Source organism: Chelonoidis abingdonii, chromosome 14, assembly GCF_003597395.2.
Source record: "Chelonoidis abingdonii isolate Lonesome George chromosome 14, CheloAbing_2.0, whole genome shotgun sequence".
Classification (NCBI taxonomy): Eukaryota; Metazoa; Chordata; order Testudines; family Testudinidae; genus Chelonoidis; species Chelonoidis abingdonii.
Window position 1 is genome coordinate 9,146,228 of NC_133782.1, and position 17,453 is coordinate 9,163,680.

Sequence of the window (17,453 nt, forward strand, 5' to 3'; positions counted from 1 at the left end):
ACATGGGCTGGAATTTTGAATTCATTGTGATCTGCAAGCACCTACACAAAAAGAATGTAGTTAATATTATGGAGGTTCTTCAAGGTGACAAACTAAATAGTAAGATGCACTGACTAGAAGCTGAAATTAGAAACTATCAAACTGGAAATAAGATCCAGCTTAAACATTGATCTTATTTAACAACTGGAACAGATTACCAAGAGATGTGGTAAATTCATCATCATCTGGAGATTTTAAATTGAGACTGGATGCTTTCAAATAGATATGCTCTACTTCCAGCCCCAGTTATTGGGTTCAATAGTGTTTGCTTACATAGAATGAAAGGATGATTCCCTTCATTGCATGAAGGAGCAGTTGAAATTCTATGGGCTATGACGCAATAGTCCTGGTGGTCTATTCTGGCCTTAATTTCTGTGAATTATGTTCACACATTCACATAGGATCAGATTTACACCAGCTCAGGATCTGGCCTACAATTTGTTTCTATAGTCCTAATGTTTTCTTAGCAGCCAGACCCAAACTAGAGTGACCAGATATCCCGATTTTCCATACTTGCTGTCTGGTCACTCTAACCCAAACAGATATTTGTTCTATTTTTTATTGTATTCCCCTCGATCGAAACACAATCAAACTTCTAGTGGTTGACACATATGAACAGAGATGATGTTCTTTCAAAGAAACAAAACCAAACCCTGTAGTTACCAGAAAGAATCCTATTCCCTCCTCCAGCCCTCCCCAGGAATAACTTTGTAGAAGTTTGGGGCGGGGGGTGCAGTTCTTTTTTGTTTTACTTTTTCATTTTGCCAGAATGAAACGCTTTAACGAGCAGAGAATTACAGCTGATCCCAATTGAACCAGATAGCTCAAAATGCAGCCCTACATGGCTCCCATCAAGCTGCATTCACCTTTGCTATGATTTAAACTTCATTCAGGCACAGCCTTGCTAAATATACTGACAAGTAACTAATCAACTTCCATAAAATGGAATTTTCCCCTTCACAATAGCAAGCAGGAGTAGGAGGGCACACGAAAGATTTGCCTATGCATTTCAAATTAGTCTGACCTATAAAAATGCAAACGGAATCCAGCAAGAAGTGGGATAAAAATGTACATCTAGTAGGCTGGGTCTTTTTTAATGTTCAGGTTTTCATATCATTCGCCACCTCATCTTGGATGTACAAGACTACTCATAGATATCATAATGGATGGACAACTTTTCATTAGTTATACTTGCATCTAAAATGCAAGCTCAGACAGCGCTCTCTAGACCAAAGGGAAGTGCAGGGTCTAGGAGCTATTGCTAGTTTTGAAAACTTTACAAAACCGATCGCATTCTCTGACACGCACTTTTTTCACACGTTGGATTCAATGCTGTATTTCTTCGTGCACTCTTTCTGCTTAGTATGTGAACAGATGGGAACAGAAAAACCCAACATCCAATCAGCAGGAGTGTTTGAAATCAGACCAGAATTGTTCACCTAGCTCCATTAGACAGCAGAATGCCTTAGAGCAATCTGAAGATCATGTGGATTGACATAAGCACACAGTTCTGGTCTTTGAAAACATGGGGTTGTCCTATTCTCGCCAATTAAAGGGCAGAGTCTAACTGGTGAACCTTTAACACATGCTAGCACTCACTTCACTCAACCCCCACTTATAGGGGCTATCAAATGGGTCGAGGGACTGGGATGCCACAAATGAGACCGAACACCATCAAATATCAAACACACAAACCAGAAACATCAGGCATTCTCATGTTCAATCAAGCTGTGCCATTTGTGCTAGGCTGTGACTTTCCCTTCCATTACAATTCCTTCTTCACTGCATGAGGCAGAACAAAAAATCACAGTATTTTAAATCATTGCCTCCCCTCTCTGTCCAAATTTTGATTTCATTTATTTTATTTTGTTCTTATTTTTGTACTACTGTCTGCACAGCAGATCTTGAAGCCATGAGGGGGTTTGCTGTATCTAGCTGGTTCTCCTCAAGGCTGGTGTTTCTTTAAGGTGTGAATATTTACTCATCTGTACCTATATAAAAGATAACAATTGCCTTCCCCATTTGTGAACGTGACTTCACATTCTGGAGTTCTACAATCTTATCTCCAGACCATGACAGCGAGTATGTGGGAGATATTAACCACGATGAACCTATACATTTGCAGTAGGTAACCTGATAACATTAATGTATGCCAAGGTTTAATAAGCTGGAGCCAAAGCCTCCTGTCACTCTTCAGCCAAAACTCATAATGAAGGCAATGTGGGGGGACCTCTTTTTGCAATTAGCCTGCTTGCTGAGTAGCACTCAAATACTGACAGGAATTCAGAAGTAACCCAAACAATCCATTTTGCTTAGTGAGGTTTTTGAGTTATTCAGTTTTTCTCCCTTTAATTCATTTGGGGAACTCACATTAAAAGGCAAGAGTGCCCGGATGCTGCATGCCAGGGGGAAGGCTTCTTGCACCCTTCCCCCACTCATGCACCTCAGCAGTTGACAGGCACAGTTTGGTCCTTAATACTGTGTTGCACATCATGGACCTGATTTTCACAGAGAGAGGCCTGTGCTCTAAATGTACTCTGCACCTACATTCATAAGTGCAACAAATACCATTGCACACACGTATGGCTACATAAATCCTTGAGTACTATTTTTACCCCACATCACAGTAACTGCAGCGTGACAGTATCTGCAAAAGTGTGCAGCAAAGTGAATGAAATTAAAGCCTCTTTTTTAAAAAGAAAATCAGGTATTAAAATATTTGACTGTCAATAATATTCTGTCCCAAATCATCTCTGTACTCCTTGCAGAGATATTGTACCAACAACACAATTGCACCTGATATCTGGTGGGTTGTGAATGCGCTTCTTTCAGACATTATGTGATTTATCAAGTTTCCTGATACTTCTGTGGGTTTGAGCAAACTACTCTTTCTTTCCAAGTATCAGGCAAAGTATCAGCTAATCAGTGTGGAACAGGTAATGACAGCAATTCATTTTAATCCAGGAAAGGGCTCGGCAAGCATTGTTTCAAGAAGAGTGGGGTGAATTTCCTGACAAGGGGTGTAAATTACACACCACTGCTTTTTCAAAATTAGTTCTTAAATTCTGCAATTATGTCACAATTTTCTTGTAAAGGAAGAATTATAAAATATCAGTCAGTGAGGCTTCATTTTATTTACATTTTTTTTTTGACAGCTAGTATTTTTCCTTTCCGGAAACCAAAATCAGAGCTCATAAAACAAACAGTCGCATGCATTTGTAATTTTGCTACATTTATCAACAGCAATCAAATGCATCCTGTAGTCCATATTTTTGTCATCCAAATGTCAACATAATGTCCCATGGGGCTATGAGCTGATCTCTATGAACACCATAGTAAGGGAAGAAACAAGCAACATGTAGTGTAGGAGCTAGTTAATGAAGAATTTCTTATAGCTTTGTACATCAATACCCTTCTCAGGCAGGCAAACGTACATCTGGATCCTGACTCTGACTGATAGTTGAGAAAGGATGTTCAGGATCTAACACCCTTTCATACTTAGGAGTCACCATTCCTGGCTTCACACCTGCAGTCATTATCCAGTTGAGAGGGTTGGCAACCTGCCATTTTGGAGAGTGGAGCCAATTTCTCCCCCCCAGGATTAGCTAGAAAGAGGTGATTAAACTCCATCTGAGTTGGATTTGAGGGGAGGGAAGACATGAATTTGCTTCAGATCATAAGTGCTTTACCTCCAGGACAGACGTTGGCTCAGGCAGAGAGAGAAATGAGGCTGTGTTTGATGCCAGATCTCCCGTGTTACAGACTTGGAGTGCACCTGTTATTGTACCAGACCAACCACATTATTATTAATTATTATTATTATTATTATTATTTCAATAGTTGCACTTACCCTAACCAGCTGCTGAGGGAAAGGCCCTCTTGAGTTTTCTGGCACATTGATTGGTGGGATGACCCAGTCTCTCTTTTGTCTTCTCAGCCCGTTAGAGTTCTGGGGCTGGCGCCACGGTATTAATGTGTCACTCGGTTGCGATGCAAGATCTGTAGATGCATTTTTCTTCCCTTTTTGCTGCTTTTGAGGAAAAAGAAAGCAAGAGGCAGTTAGTTTTTTTTCCAAGTGGGGGGAAAAAAATCACCTCTTGGGACTACTGCCACGGTGACGCTTGCTTGCATGGAATGTTCATGTGTTGCTGTAAAAATTATTGTTATTAAAATGAAGCAAACATTTCTGCATCACAGAGGCATAACAGACTTTATTGGCATCTTTGCTGCCACTTCATTTTCAATAATGTATAGAACGGTCATTACCAAATCAAACTGCTTTCCAGAATGTATTGTCTTCATTATACCAATTGCAGAAAGCTTTATGAGGGTCTTGGATAAAGAAGTGTGCAATTTTTGAGTAAATATAATCTACTGGGAAAACAAAAAACAAAAATAACAAAACTCCTCAGGGGTGTTTTAACTTCACTGTATCACATTAATCTGCTCATTGACTTTAAGAGAGTATCAATACCTTTCAGTACATAGTTTTGTGGAAGTAAGCTGTCTGTCCCAACTAATCAGGGCTTGACAATTCTTCTGCTCTGGTGTTGAAAAGGTTAATTATCACAGCTCCTTCTTTCTGTACATAAAATAACTTGATTCGGAATATAAACATATGCCTTCAGTGAACGCGTATGCGAAATGTTGTAATATTTCACAGCCTGTAAATCATTTTCTTTTTCACTGCATGTGGTGGTTCTCAAGGTTTTGTAAGGGATATTTTGTTTTATTGCAGGTTTTTGTAAAGACAAAAGGTAGCTGAGATAAAGATTGAAGAATTTTGCATTTGGGGCCAATTTAGGAAAATTACTGATTTTCCTCCTGGCAAACACTGGCCTTTTGTTTTTTTTATTTATTTATTTATTTTTTTTTACAGAAAATGCCTTTGCCATTGGTGAAGTAGGTGGAATCACACCTGAGCTTTCATTAGCATCCCAGAGGGGCCACATGTGGATGTTTGTGGAGACAAAAATAATAGTTTCCTCAGACTCTCAATCTTTTTGCCAAAAAATCAAATTGTGGAAAAATGATCAGAGCCAGGAAAGTGTGTGAGTTCTGAGAACAAAGCAAAGAGCTTTGTTATCTTGTGCATCTAGCTATTTTCTATAACAGGGATCGGCAACTTTTGGCACACGGCCCGCCAGGGTAAGCATCCTGGTGGGCCTGGTTGTTTCCCTGCTGTGTCTGCAAGTTCGGCCAATCATGGCTCCCACTGGCTGCGGTTCGCCGCTCCAGGCCAATGTGAGCGGTGGGAAGTGGCAGCCAGCACATCCCTCGGCCCGCGCCGCTTCCCACAGCCCCCATTGGCAGCAGTGGCGAACCGTGGCCAGTGGGATCCACGATCGGCCAAACCTGTGGACGCGGCAGGTAAACAAACCGGCCCGGCCCACTAGGGGGCTTACTTTGGTGGGCCGCGGGCTAAAGGTTGCCGATCCCTGTTCCATAATGTGTATCAGGCTTTCTTAAGAAGTGAGTCAGGCCCAATCCTACAAACATGCACATGCTTAACTTTAAGCACACAAGCAGCCTTACTGACTTCAGTGGGACTAATTACATGCAAAAAGTTAAGCAAATGCTTAAGTGCCTTTTTGCACTGGAGTCACAGAATATATTTACACATTAGTGATGAGTAGCACAATAATTTTACTCCTGCCACAAAAGTTACATTGATCAGTTTACTTAATTTTCCTCTGCACGGAATAAGATATATAGGGAAAGATTATAATTAATTATGTGGGCAAATTAAATTATTTGGACATCATACTACTAGGTGCACAGTGAGTTGGATTTGCACCTGCAAGTCACTGCTGGCTCAAAAAATATGAGTGCAAATTTGAATGATGCAAATAGTGCCTAAAAATAGGTTACCATTTTAAAATCTGGGCCTTAATGCTGGATGGATACTGACTTTGGCTGTGATGCTGTATTCCTTGTGCACCCAAAATGCCCTCTGCCCTCAATGATGTTTAATGTATTTGAGAGAAATTTGGAAAAAATGTTTAGCAGAAACCTTAATGATGAGCTAATTTTTCAAAATATTTAGCCTATTTTCCTTCAAAAAATTTCAGAGTGAGAAAATTTTCAACCAACTCTAACACTAATCCTGGTAACTATAGTGATCAGCCTTAGGACTTGTCGTGGTCATGGTTTTGTATGCCTTTACTCAAAAGCACCGCCACTATTGTAGCATCAGTACTTTGCCAATCACTACTGGGATACATTTGGAAGAGCACTAACTTTAGCAAGTGATGAATAAGGGAACAGCATCATAGTATGGCTCTTGGAGAGACTTTCAGTATGTTTTAGGATAAAGTAGGTGCCGTTGACATCACCACTAGTAAACCATTCATAAAGTACAATATTTCCAATAGGGTCCCTTCCACTTTAACACCACAGATGCTTTCCCTCAACCACTGATCAGAGGCAGCATTAAATAAAGAAAATATTCAGAAATGTGTGTCTTTAGAATAGGCCTATCAGATGCCAGCTATGGGGAAGTCTATACTTCTTTTTCTTCTTTAATTTTTAATTGGTTTGTAGTTCCCAAGTGGGGTTCCTCTGAGGAGCAGGTATTTGGATCTGTTTGCATAATTGGCATCTGAGTGTGGGGACAGATTATGAAGGAATGGTCAAATAATTTGTGCTCTGCTGAGTTCACACAGTGGAACGCGTCTGAACTAAAGACAGACTTGAGAATTAACACGAATCCCAAAGCTCTGTGTATACTGAAATAATTAGTGTCAGCTCGGCAAGGCAGTACCAGCCTTTTTAGTCTTTGCTGGCAGGTGACTAGACAGTGACTAGCTTCCTTGTTGCCCTGATGATGTTTTCCTACACTAGAATACATTGTCGACGTGTCTCTGAATTTGGTATGCAGCATTTCAAAAAGGGCCTCACAACATCAATCTTATTTATAAAAACCCAACAACTCTTTTTCATCTTCATTTGTTGACGTTTTCTAACGGCCTTAATTTCTCCTGTGTTGTTTAAATAAGTTGAACATGTTTTTCTGCTGTTTCAAAAACTGTGAGACAAATGTTGTAACAAAGTCTGGTGAGAATGAATGCCAGACCTGTTCATTCTTCTGACTGAAATATCCAAGAATTTCTCAGGAATAGCAACAACGATCAATTAAAAACACCAGCAATCTAGCGTGTTCTTTTGAATGTGCAAAGATCTAATGCCCAACTCAAATGTGGAATGTAAATATGGAGGTATCATAAGCATAAATCCCAATTCTGAACCTTAGCGTCCAAAATGTGGGTGCCTAGCATAAACCCTCCAAGCTTAATTACCAGCTTGGATCTGATAGCGCTGCCACCAGACAGGAATTCAGGTGCGTTCACTCTGGTATCCCAACCTTCCTGGTGCCCAAATAGATGCCCTGATTCACAAACAAACGCTAACCTCCTCCCTTGTCTCCCTTTTCCGTCCTGCAGCTATTCTCCTCTCCTGGGCTGCCAGAGTACCGTGTTCAATCCTGAAATGCAAAACACTGGAACTTCAAGGTTCTTCCCCTCACAGAGGCTATGCAGATTTCAACATATAATTGTAAAACAAAAAATTCCCTCCCTCGTTCCTGAGCTTACCTCCAGAGAAAAACTCAAACAGGTTTATAAAAAAAAAGCTTTATATAAAAAGAAGAGAAAAGACATAAAAGGTCTCTGTATCAAAGTGTGACACATAACTGGTAATGCTTAAAGAAGAATGAATCAAGCTTATCAAAAAGATATCCAATTTAAAACATTCCAACTACACACATGTAAATACAAAACAATCATAAAAAACTATTGTCTTCTACCTTTGTACTTACACTTGGAAACAGAAGATTAGAAAAGCCTGGAGATAGAAATCATCTCAAGCCGAGAGAACAAGAACCGAGAGAGACAAAAGAGACAACACCCAAATTCCCCCCACTTGAAAAATCCGGTTTCCTGATTGGTCCTCTGGTCAGGTGTGTGGTTCCCTTTGTTAACCCTTTACAGGTAAAAGAAACATTAACCCTTAGCTATCTGTTTATGACAGGAGGCTTAAGTATACTTATTGGTAATACAGCTCACAATTTAATCTTTTTGCTGTGAAACAGTTTTTGTTTAGCTAAACCCTTGGGCTCAGAGTTATATGATCTATCCATCTAGATACTTATACTGGCCTCATTGCCATGGCATCTGAGCACCTCATGACCAGTAGCATATTTATTCTTACAACATCCATGTGAGACACTGTTACTCCCATTTTATACATGGAGAACGAAGGGAAGGAGACTCTTGCCTGATGTCATGCGGGGAGTCTGTACCAGAGGAGGAGCTTGAACACAGCTAATAACCTAACCACTGGAGCATCCTTCTTTTCTACTCTCTTAATACTAAGAGTTCCATTTGAATCTCCCCACCACCTCATTTTCTTTCAGGGCATATTCTGAGCCTGGCTCTCTGTTCTACCTGAGCTGTGTTTGTCACAGGAAGGCGGGGAAGGTGTGATGGTGGCTGCAGTGTGGCTATTTGTACTATCAGCCAACGCCCAACAGAATTTATGCTGCTCTACACCACTTTCCCTCCACTTACTACATTCCCTGGAGCAGGATGAAGGGCCAGAATGGAATGCAGATTTGGGCCTTCCTGTCTTTTATTTATGTAGGGCCAAATTATGTTGAGGGCAGAGAAAGCTGCACAGTTATAAACGCAGGTTGAGACACTGCCTCAGGAGCTGCCTCCTCAGTGTGCTGTCCTCTCCTACAACCAACCAGCTCTGTGGTTCAGCGTGGCTGGGATGTGTGGGCGGCATCACTCCACTTTATCATCCTTTATGCAGTGATGTATGCCTTGTGCAATCCCTGTGTTCCCCCAAAAGCAGGGACTATGCATGTTCCTAACCTTTGTGCTTGGGGTGAATATAGGCAGATGGTCACCTTGTACTCTCCCTACCCCCATGCAGTTGAATACGGGACAGGCACAATGTGCCACTTACTTTGGGGCCTACATTTGCAATAGTATCTTTTCTCCTGCTGATTCTCTACACACTTAGTGGATACAAACTCAGCATGACATTTGCCCTTTGCAGATCATTACTCTGTAATTGCTGGATCTATTTTAGCTGTTTCTAGGGTCCCTAGTGAGTTGGCATGAGTGGATACCCCATGGTGTATTTCAGACAGATTTAGGTGAATTCCCTGTATCATGACCACATGAGGAATGAAAACAAAGTCCTCTGGACTATATTTACACTGCACCTCATTCTGCAACATGAGGGAAAACACATGCCAAACCAGGAATCTAATTCTACTTTCTGCCAGTGGTTTCTACGTGTAGTTAGTACAAAGGTATCAGGGTAGATTTATTAAGAACTGCTCCTGAAAGGACTGTGAAGTTAGCAATGTTATCTGTATTATTTAGATAGTATGTTCTTTTGGGCAGAGACCATCTTTTTGTTCTGTGTTTGTATGAAGGGGTCCTGGCCCATGACTGGGGCTCCTAGGAGCTACTGCACTACGAATAATCATACAGGTAATTTTTTGTTAATAAAGTAACATTTCTTCCCATGAAAAGCCAAATACCAAAAAATCACGTTTTCAGTATTCACTGTACGCTCCTGTTATTTTAAAATGGAGCAATGGTTCCCCTTCTCTTCTAGAGCTTGATCAGGGAGGGCCAGAGTCCCACATGTTTACACTGAGTAGCCCCCTAAATTTTCAAGCAGTCCTAGTAAAATCAGTGTGTTTGTGTAGCAAAGTTGCCATCCCAGCCCACTCCCTTGTGTTCACATGTAGCGCTGCAGCAACTTTTGCCTCAGTTTCCCCCACGGTGCTTTGTCCTACCTCAGCTGTAGGAGTGGCCTTGCCCTCCAACCAGACCACTTTACAGTGTCCAGCCCCTTATGGGGCATAGGAGCCGGTAACTAAAGTCCATCCAAAACTATGAAAACAACCAAACCTTTAGCCCAGCCACCTCTTCCTCACATACACACTTAAACGCTGTAGTCTTTCCATGCCTCATCACAGGTTCCTGTGCCTGAAACACCCCCATTACCCAGGGGCTGGCATACTCCTCCCCTTTCTAAGCAGGTCAGGCAGGTGCCACTCATCAGGGTTCCTGACTCCAGTCAGACCTAGTTCATTCTGGGAGTAGCCTCTCTGCTCTTCTCTCCTTTCTGAAGTTCAGCCTTCTTCTAGGCTGCTCCTATAAAATAAGAACTCCTCACTTCCAACTGGGCTCACACAGCTCTTTATGGAAAGCCCCCAGCACTGCCCCACCTGAGTCTGATAACTAAGTTGAGCCACCTGATCTCCAGCAGATGTGTGTACATGTGTGGGTGGGGGAGACAGATGATCCATTACAGGCTAAACCCTTAAAGGACCAGCCAGCCTGTGAGAGTGCATAAAGGTGGCAGAACCTGGCCCTACATTTGTAACAAGGAGAAATGTCTTCTACATTCTGTGTTTTCCTTGCAGCATATTTACTGTTAATAAGTTTATAAATTATCCCACAATATTTTCACATTTAAAATATACTATTACTTGTTACTTGATCCAATGCCCATTGAAGTCAACATGTGTCCTTCGATTGACTTCAATGGATACTGGGTGAAGTCCTATGTGCTAACAGGGTGCTCAGAACCGAATGAGATACAGAAGGCAGTGTATCCGCCTTCCATCTTTAATATTAGACAAACTCCCTTTGTTCCCAGGACAATCCATGTGTCAGTGCCTGGTCTCATTGAAGTCCATAACTGGAGCTTTGTTATTGACTTCAATGGCAGTAAGCCTGGGACCCATGTTTCCTGATTCATTCTTACCATGAACTTAAATGATTGTGGGCTGTATAACCTTGTCTACACTAAGTGTTCTTCTGAATACTGGTATTTAATGCTCGTGCAGACGAGACTCTAGGTGACTTCCAGAGTTTAAAACTAATTTGTCTACACCACGGACCTTACAGTGGCACAGCTGTACAGCTGTACAGCTGCAGCTGCATCTCTGTAAGGTCTCCTGTGTGGCCACTCTATGCCGGTGGGAGAGAGCTCTCCTGCTGGCATAATTAAACCACCCCTAACAATTGTCAGTAGCTATGTCAGCAGCAGAGCATCTCCTTATCAGCGCTTTTGTCACAGAAAGTTTCGTTGGTTAGAGCAGGTGTGTTTTTTCACACCCCGACTGGCAAAACTTTTACTGACAAATGTGCTAATGTAGGCAAAGTCTAAGCAAGTTTAGATGATGATGCTTAAAACACCAGAGGTTCCTTGGAGCTCTGGCTTTACTGGGCTTCTGCCTGTTTATCTCCTGACTTCAAGAACTCAGAGATTCCTCATTTTCATTTCGCATTGGCTGCAAAGGCCAGGAGTACCCTGTGTTTAAATGCTTGCTATTGTTAGTTTGTGGCTTGTCAAACTTTAATGGGTGGCCTGTTGTGCTAAGCTCAACTCCCATTTACAAAATAGACCTAAGAAGAAAAAAACTCACATAAGATGAATGTCTCTAAGGATTCCAATAACCACAATTACCATCTCAGACAGCAAAGAGAAAGCTGCGCCACAATCTTTTCAGTAGTCCACAAATAAAATCAGTGTGTGTGAAGTAACACCAGCTTTCACCTTCCGCTACACTTAGCAGTAACCAGTCCAGCCAGCTGGCACCTCTCCCCTTCCAGCCAACCTGTCTTTGATATCTGTCAGCCTCTGGCTACAGAGACATCTGGAAGTTATTATCCAGCAGAGCGTATCACAATCCTATTTACATAATATAATATAATATATTTTGTGTTCCTGCTTAGCTGAACATTTTGGATCGCACTAACATTTGGGTAAATCAGCCGCCATTCTCTGCATATAAATAATATTGTGTCTTTAGGTGTATTCTTTAAAGATTATGAATTTTATAGCGATCAGCCCTGAAAATGAAACATTTCCCATTCAGTGCTGAAATATATTACTCTTGCTTCGTGAATAAACAATAACCACTGTGGGAGGAAAGGGAAAAGTGTTTTCATTTCCAAAATATCAATATTATTTATGACTTGCTTGTGTTTTTCTGATTTGTTAGTCTTATTATTTTCATTGCCTCTTTATAGCTTTGGGTCAGACAAATTTCAGAAGATAAATAATCTGTTTTTTGTTATGTTTTTATTGTCAGACCCAATATTTTACTGAGGTTAGATTTTTTTAAAATAAATGACAAGTCTCTAGAGAACAATCTTCAATCCCATCCTCCAACATATATCTCTTCTTCCTGCACACCAATACACATTTTGAAAGGTGGCACCATTTCCTTCCTCCCAGCATATTTATTTAAAAGTATTTATTCTGAAGCTTTTTAGCTGGTTTCCAGGGCAGTTATGGGAATGACAGCAGAAAATGCTATTTACCAAACCACAAAATAAAACAATGAAAATATATCTAAGTTCTTTAACAAAGAGAACATCAGAATGGTGCTGAATAAACATTTGCATGAATTCTGTTCTGAGGAGACAACAGTTTGCTGACATCAGTGATGGCAACAGAGGGAGAATAAGGCCCTTTTCTCCAAAACACACCTTTTTTCTACTTTTGATCTTTCAGCAGAGAGAGTGATTTCATTTTGTGTTTTCACGCAGCATAATGAAAGGTTTTCAGAACAAAAGGAGAATTTATTTTAGGGTAATTGATTCTTTTGTATTTTGTATTTGAATTCGCCAAAGTTGAAGGCAGGGGAGAAAATGTGGTAGACGGATGACCCTTCTAATTTTAGATCTCTTTTTACTGCAGTCAGTTTAGTTTAAGCTGTTGTGTTGCAACTGTGCAGGTGAGGAATCCACAAGCTGTTTTTCTCTGTTGCTTTCCTATTGGAAGTCTATTATGGCTACTTATCAGCCATATTTACAAATAGTTGTAAGCTCTGTGGTGAATTTAATCAAAGACAGCTTCACGTCACGTCCCATTAGCATCAAAGCATAAATTGCTATTCATGAATGATTTGTGTCAAAGTGCTCTGAAAACTGGCATTTTAGCAGCAACATGTTCCAATGTGCACAGTACTTCAGCAAGGGCATTAAATTAATGTGTTTGCAGAGAAGCCACTAATTGACAATAAGACGTGATTTTGGCAGTGTATTTCCACTTTAAAGAAAATGAACAGTGTTCTGATACAGAGAAGATCCCCCTCTGCTCCTAAAACTGTATTAATAATTTCTGGTGCAAACAGGAATTGGGGGAACCAATCCAGCTCGGATATTTCTAGTGCCAAATCAAGCTGTTTGATCATGGCTATTTACAAAGGCAAACAGTGGAATCAGTATTTGTGACCTTTATCAAATCTGGCTACACACAGTCAAGAATGTTATGTTTGGTTAGGAACTCATTAAACAAAATTACCTCTCAGTTTATGGAAACTGTACAATTACAGTATAAAACATTTTAAATTAAATCAGCTAGTTAGACAAAAATTCATTACTTTCTTTTTTTATCAGTTAACAGTGTGGCTGTATAGAACAGATCACATTAGAGTCAATTAGTAAGAAAAAATTGTCAGATTTGGCAAGCCACACAGACTTCTAGAACACATCGGCTGACAGACAAGAAAAAGTTTGAGTGAGACTCTAACAGAGCCATCTGCCCTTAAAGGAAGAGACTGTGCCCTGCAAAATGCGCACACATGTATTATGCATGCCAAATCCATCACTGGCATGAGGAAACTGGTGCGCTTATGTGACCAAACTGTGCAACCGGCCGTATGCACGTGCTGTTTGTGCTGTGCATGAAAAATGCCGTGTGCATGCAAATGTAGGATTCTGCAGTCACAACAAGTGTGTGAGCATATTATGCAACTGGTGGGTTGCGTAGGCTATTTGGGTCCCTCTAACTAATAACTCAAATACAATCATCTTTGTGGAGAACTACAAAAGCTTCTTAACACTGTAAACCAGTTTAGGAAAGAAAAGAAAGAAGGATATCAGATACATCTAAAAGCACAAGAGAATTTTTAGGGAGGCAGAATGCCCCTCAGCCAGTCTCCGTGATTCAGACCTGCCCCCATCCAATGGCAGGAGTGAGAGGGACAAGTTTCATTACCTTGTTGCTATGTGAGTTAGCCCATCCCCTGTGCATGGGAGAAGAGACTGGTATGGGAGGGAGGGAAAGAGAATGAAGCAGCATTTCCCTCATGTTCCATATACACATTCTGCGGCCCAGCAGGACAGGGAGAGGAAAATACGCAGTGCGTACAGCGCTACCCCCACTTCTGCTTGGGATCTTCCCCCTGTACTCTCCCCCGCCCCATCCAGAGAACAGAGAAAGGTGTGTTTCATTGCCCCAGACTCATCAAAGGCACACCCTGGCTGGCGATGGCGTAAACAAGCCCTATTCTGAACACGTCTCTTTTTTCTTGTTGAGGTATTTCAGTCTTTTATATATGCGATCTAAAGGGTGGAAAACATGTTAGACAGTTAGCAAGGGTAAAACTCCACAGACGATAACGTAAGGGCTGTAACTCGGGAAAATAGCCTGAACAGTCAATTGGCACTGATTTTCATGTTCATGGCATGTAGCAGCTGATTCTACATCTGGTTCCTTAAAGAATGCCCAAGTGAGATGGGATGTAGCACAACGTAGGCAGGACTTATGTGAGTATTGATTTTTTAGAACTTTTTTTAGAAAGAAAAAGTAAGATATCTTTACTTTTTGCTTGTGCTAGTGGAAATTCATGTATTTGCAAGGTTTTAATGCACAATTTCCACTGACTTCACAAAATCCCTCTTCAGTTATGAGAATTGGGGAGGACAGGGCAGGAAGACAGTAGAATTTACAAAGAGAATAACTGAAGTAAAAACAGATTTCTCCTTGGATAAGTTACTGACAGCAACAAGGGTTGCCATAACACCTCTTGTATCCCCAACCCCTTCTGAGGTGAACTCTCTTCTCTGTTTCTGTGATATCAATATTAAATGTATAGAGTGATAATTATAGAAAAAATTAAATATATAAATAAATAAATGATGAGAAAACAGTCTGTCACAACTGATTTAATGTGTTTCAGCACATATATATAAAGGGGGGAAAAGTTCAGCTTGCCCTTTATGGGCCAAATCCTCAGCTGGTGAAAATCAACACAGGTCCACTGACTTCAAGGGATTCAAAGAAGTGGGTGGAGAGGATTGGCATGATAGATAGTGATGAGGATCTCAGTAACTGCACTTTGTATAGACTGGAAGGGGAGGTGTGGAAGGCTAGGAAGTAGAATGACACAGAATCATCCATAGTCTTTATGAAGATTTCATGGTGTGCACATATGAAACATGGGGTATTCTGAAGCCTGACATCTTCAGCTCTATCACTGTTTACAAGCATATAGTTTTCGTCCTTTGCATTTGGTTAATTGAATATGCATTTGACAGAAAAACACAGCACATGTTCTTAGCAAAGCCAACAATGCATAGCTAATTCCAGATAAGTAAAGCCAGCAAGCTGACTTTGTTTTCTTCTAGAATATTATCCCACTCAAGTTTATCTTTTCATAAATGCTGACGTGAGCTATAAGGGCCTAATATTAGTTCCATAAACAACAATTTCTTGTTTGCAAACTATACCCACAGGTCCCATTGACACTTTCAATTGCAACAACAGCCAGTCAGATGAGAACAGTGTGAAAAACTTTATCTTAAGTATTTACTGTTATGCTAGAATATCGCTCAGTTTCCTCTGGGGTAATTCAGCACTCTAGTGGGAAATATGTGACCTCATTTGCATTTTCTAATTGAATTGTTATCAGGTTTCCTGCAAGACTGAACAAAAAAAAGTTCCTACAGTTACTAACACCAATTGTACTCACCAGAAAAAAGTTTACCTTCAAGTAGTTGCTAGGAGAAAAAAAAAAAATCTCTATGGCTCATAAAATGGGTTTTATACTTACCCTGACTTTTATCATAATCAAATGAAACTTAGATTCTGTAGTTAAAATCCTTGCATTACAGTGGTGAACACTGAAAATATGTCAGGCCAGCTATGCCTAGGATAAATAGCTGTTACCTCATGTTTATGCAGCATCCTTATTGATCCTTCAAGAATGAGGTTATGTTATCTCTAAGGTAATTAGCAAATTTTATGGGTGCAAAACAAAAGAGAGGAAACAGAGCCACAGTGTAAGCGTTGCTCAGCCTTAAAAATGTCAGTTTTCAGCAAGAGTAACCATGCTGCGGTTACTGAGATACCTGGGTAATAACAAAATCTCTCACTCTCCAGCGAACAACTTGCAGCTAGACTGCTGCAGTAGCACAGTGCCCTTCTGAATTCAATGGCAGCCCCACTGCAGAGCAGCAGTCTACCAGCACGCTATCCATTGTGAAGGCTTCTCAAATACCATGATGTTTCTGTCTAAGCTCCATCTATGGCCCCTGTTGTCACAATATCTGAGAGCCTCCAAATCTTGAATGAATGCCTCCTGACAACACTACAGACAGGTAGGGCTGTGCTCTTATCTCCGTTTTAAGTGACTTGCCCAAGACCCCACGCCCCAAGAGTGCACGGCAGAGCAGGAATCTAATCTTATGTCTCCTCAGTTCCAGGCTAGTGCCCTAACCACTGGATCAGCCTTCTCCTCTGTAAGGGTTGCACTGTAGTAAGCACTAGGACAAGCTAACTTTTGAATGTTGCCCACTCCAGGTAGGCCAATAATTTCCTTATGGAATTTTAATTCAGTGATAATTCTGAAACAAATTTTGCTTCTCCCTTCAATGAATAGGCTGGTGGGTGGGGTGGGGGTGGGAAGGGGCAGAGAAGCAGAGGACTATGAAATTTCTCTTTTGCCCAGTATACCTCTGCAAGAGTCAGCCATAGTTGGTTTGCAATCCCCAAGGAGCAGGAGGAATTCCAGGTGATTGCTAACCAGCCCCTAAGGGGACGTCTGTGGTAAGGGTAAATGCCAGCAAACTCTGACAGCAGAGGGTTGGGTGAGAGACTTAATGCCAGCAATTTTTAATGATCCAGGAGCTACAGATCACCTACACAAAATCGCTCACAGATTTACAAAGTAAAATGGATTATTTTGATTGTCTACACCAGTGTTTCTCAACAATTTATCTGTTGATCGGAGTCGGTCCCTAAAATCTCCCTGACACAATTTAGGAAGGCAGCAAGCCGGTCCTTAGTATCAAAGAGGTTGAGAAACACTCATCTATACTGCAACACAGATCACACATAATGGTTTGTTGTTCTCAGGAAACAATATTGATATTTATTTGAAGTCTTGCGGGTGAATCAGAAAAGTCCCTAAAACAGTTTTTGTAAAAGCATTTTTGCTTGAGTCGTATTATATCTTATAAAAATACATTTCAAATCTTTTCCCGTAAAAGCCATGAAATGATTAAGGTCGTGGCCTGAAACTGGATAGTGTTGGTGTTTAGCACCACATTGTTATCTTTGAAAATAATCTCATGATGTTGTTCCTTTCT

General features: G+C 40.8%; 1 protein-coding gene across 2 annotated transcripts in view; it reads right to left on the reverse strand.

Annotated features, from left to right (window-relative positions):
- CDH4 (cadherin 4) overlaps positions 1-17,453 on the reverse strand; it is a 706,159-nt gene that overhangs the window by 246,213 nt on the left and 442,493 nt on the right. Inside the window, exon 4 of one of the 2 annotated variants that reach the window (XM_032802286.2) lies at positions 3,890-4,066. In XM_032802286.2, the coding sequence (XP_032658177.1) occupies positions 3,890-4,066 (177 nt within the window). Of the gene's footprint in view, positions 1-3,889; positions 4,070-17,453 lie in introns of both variants that reach the window. The other variant, XM_032802285.2, reaches the window with a different exon arrangement.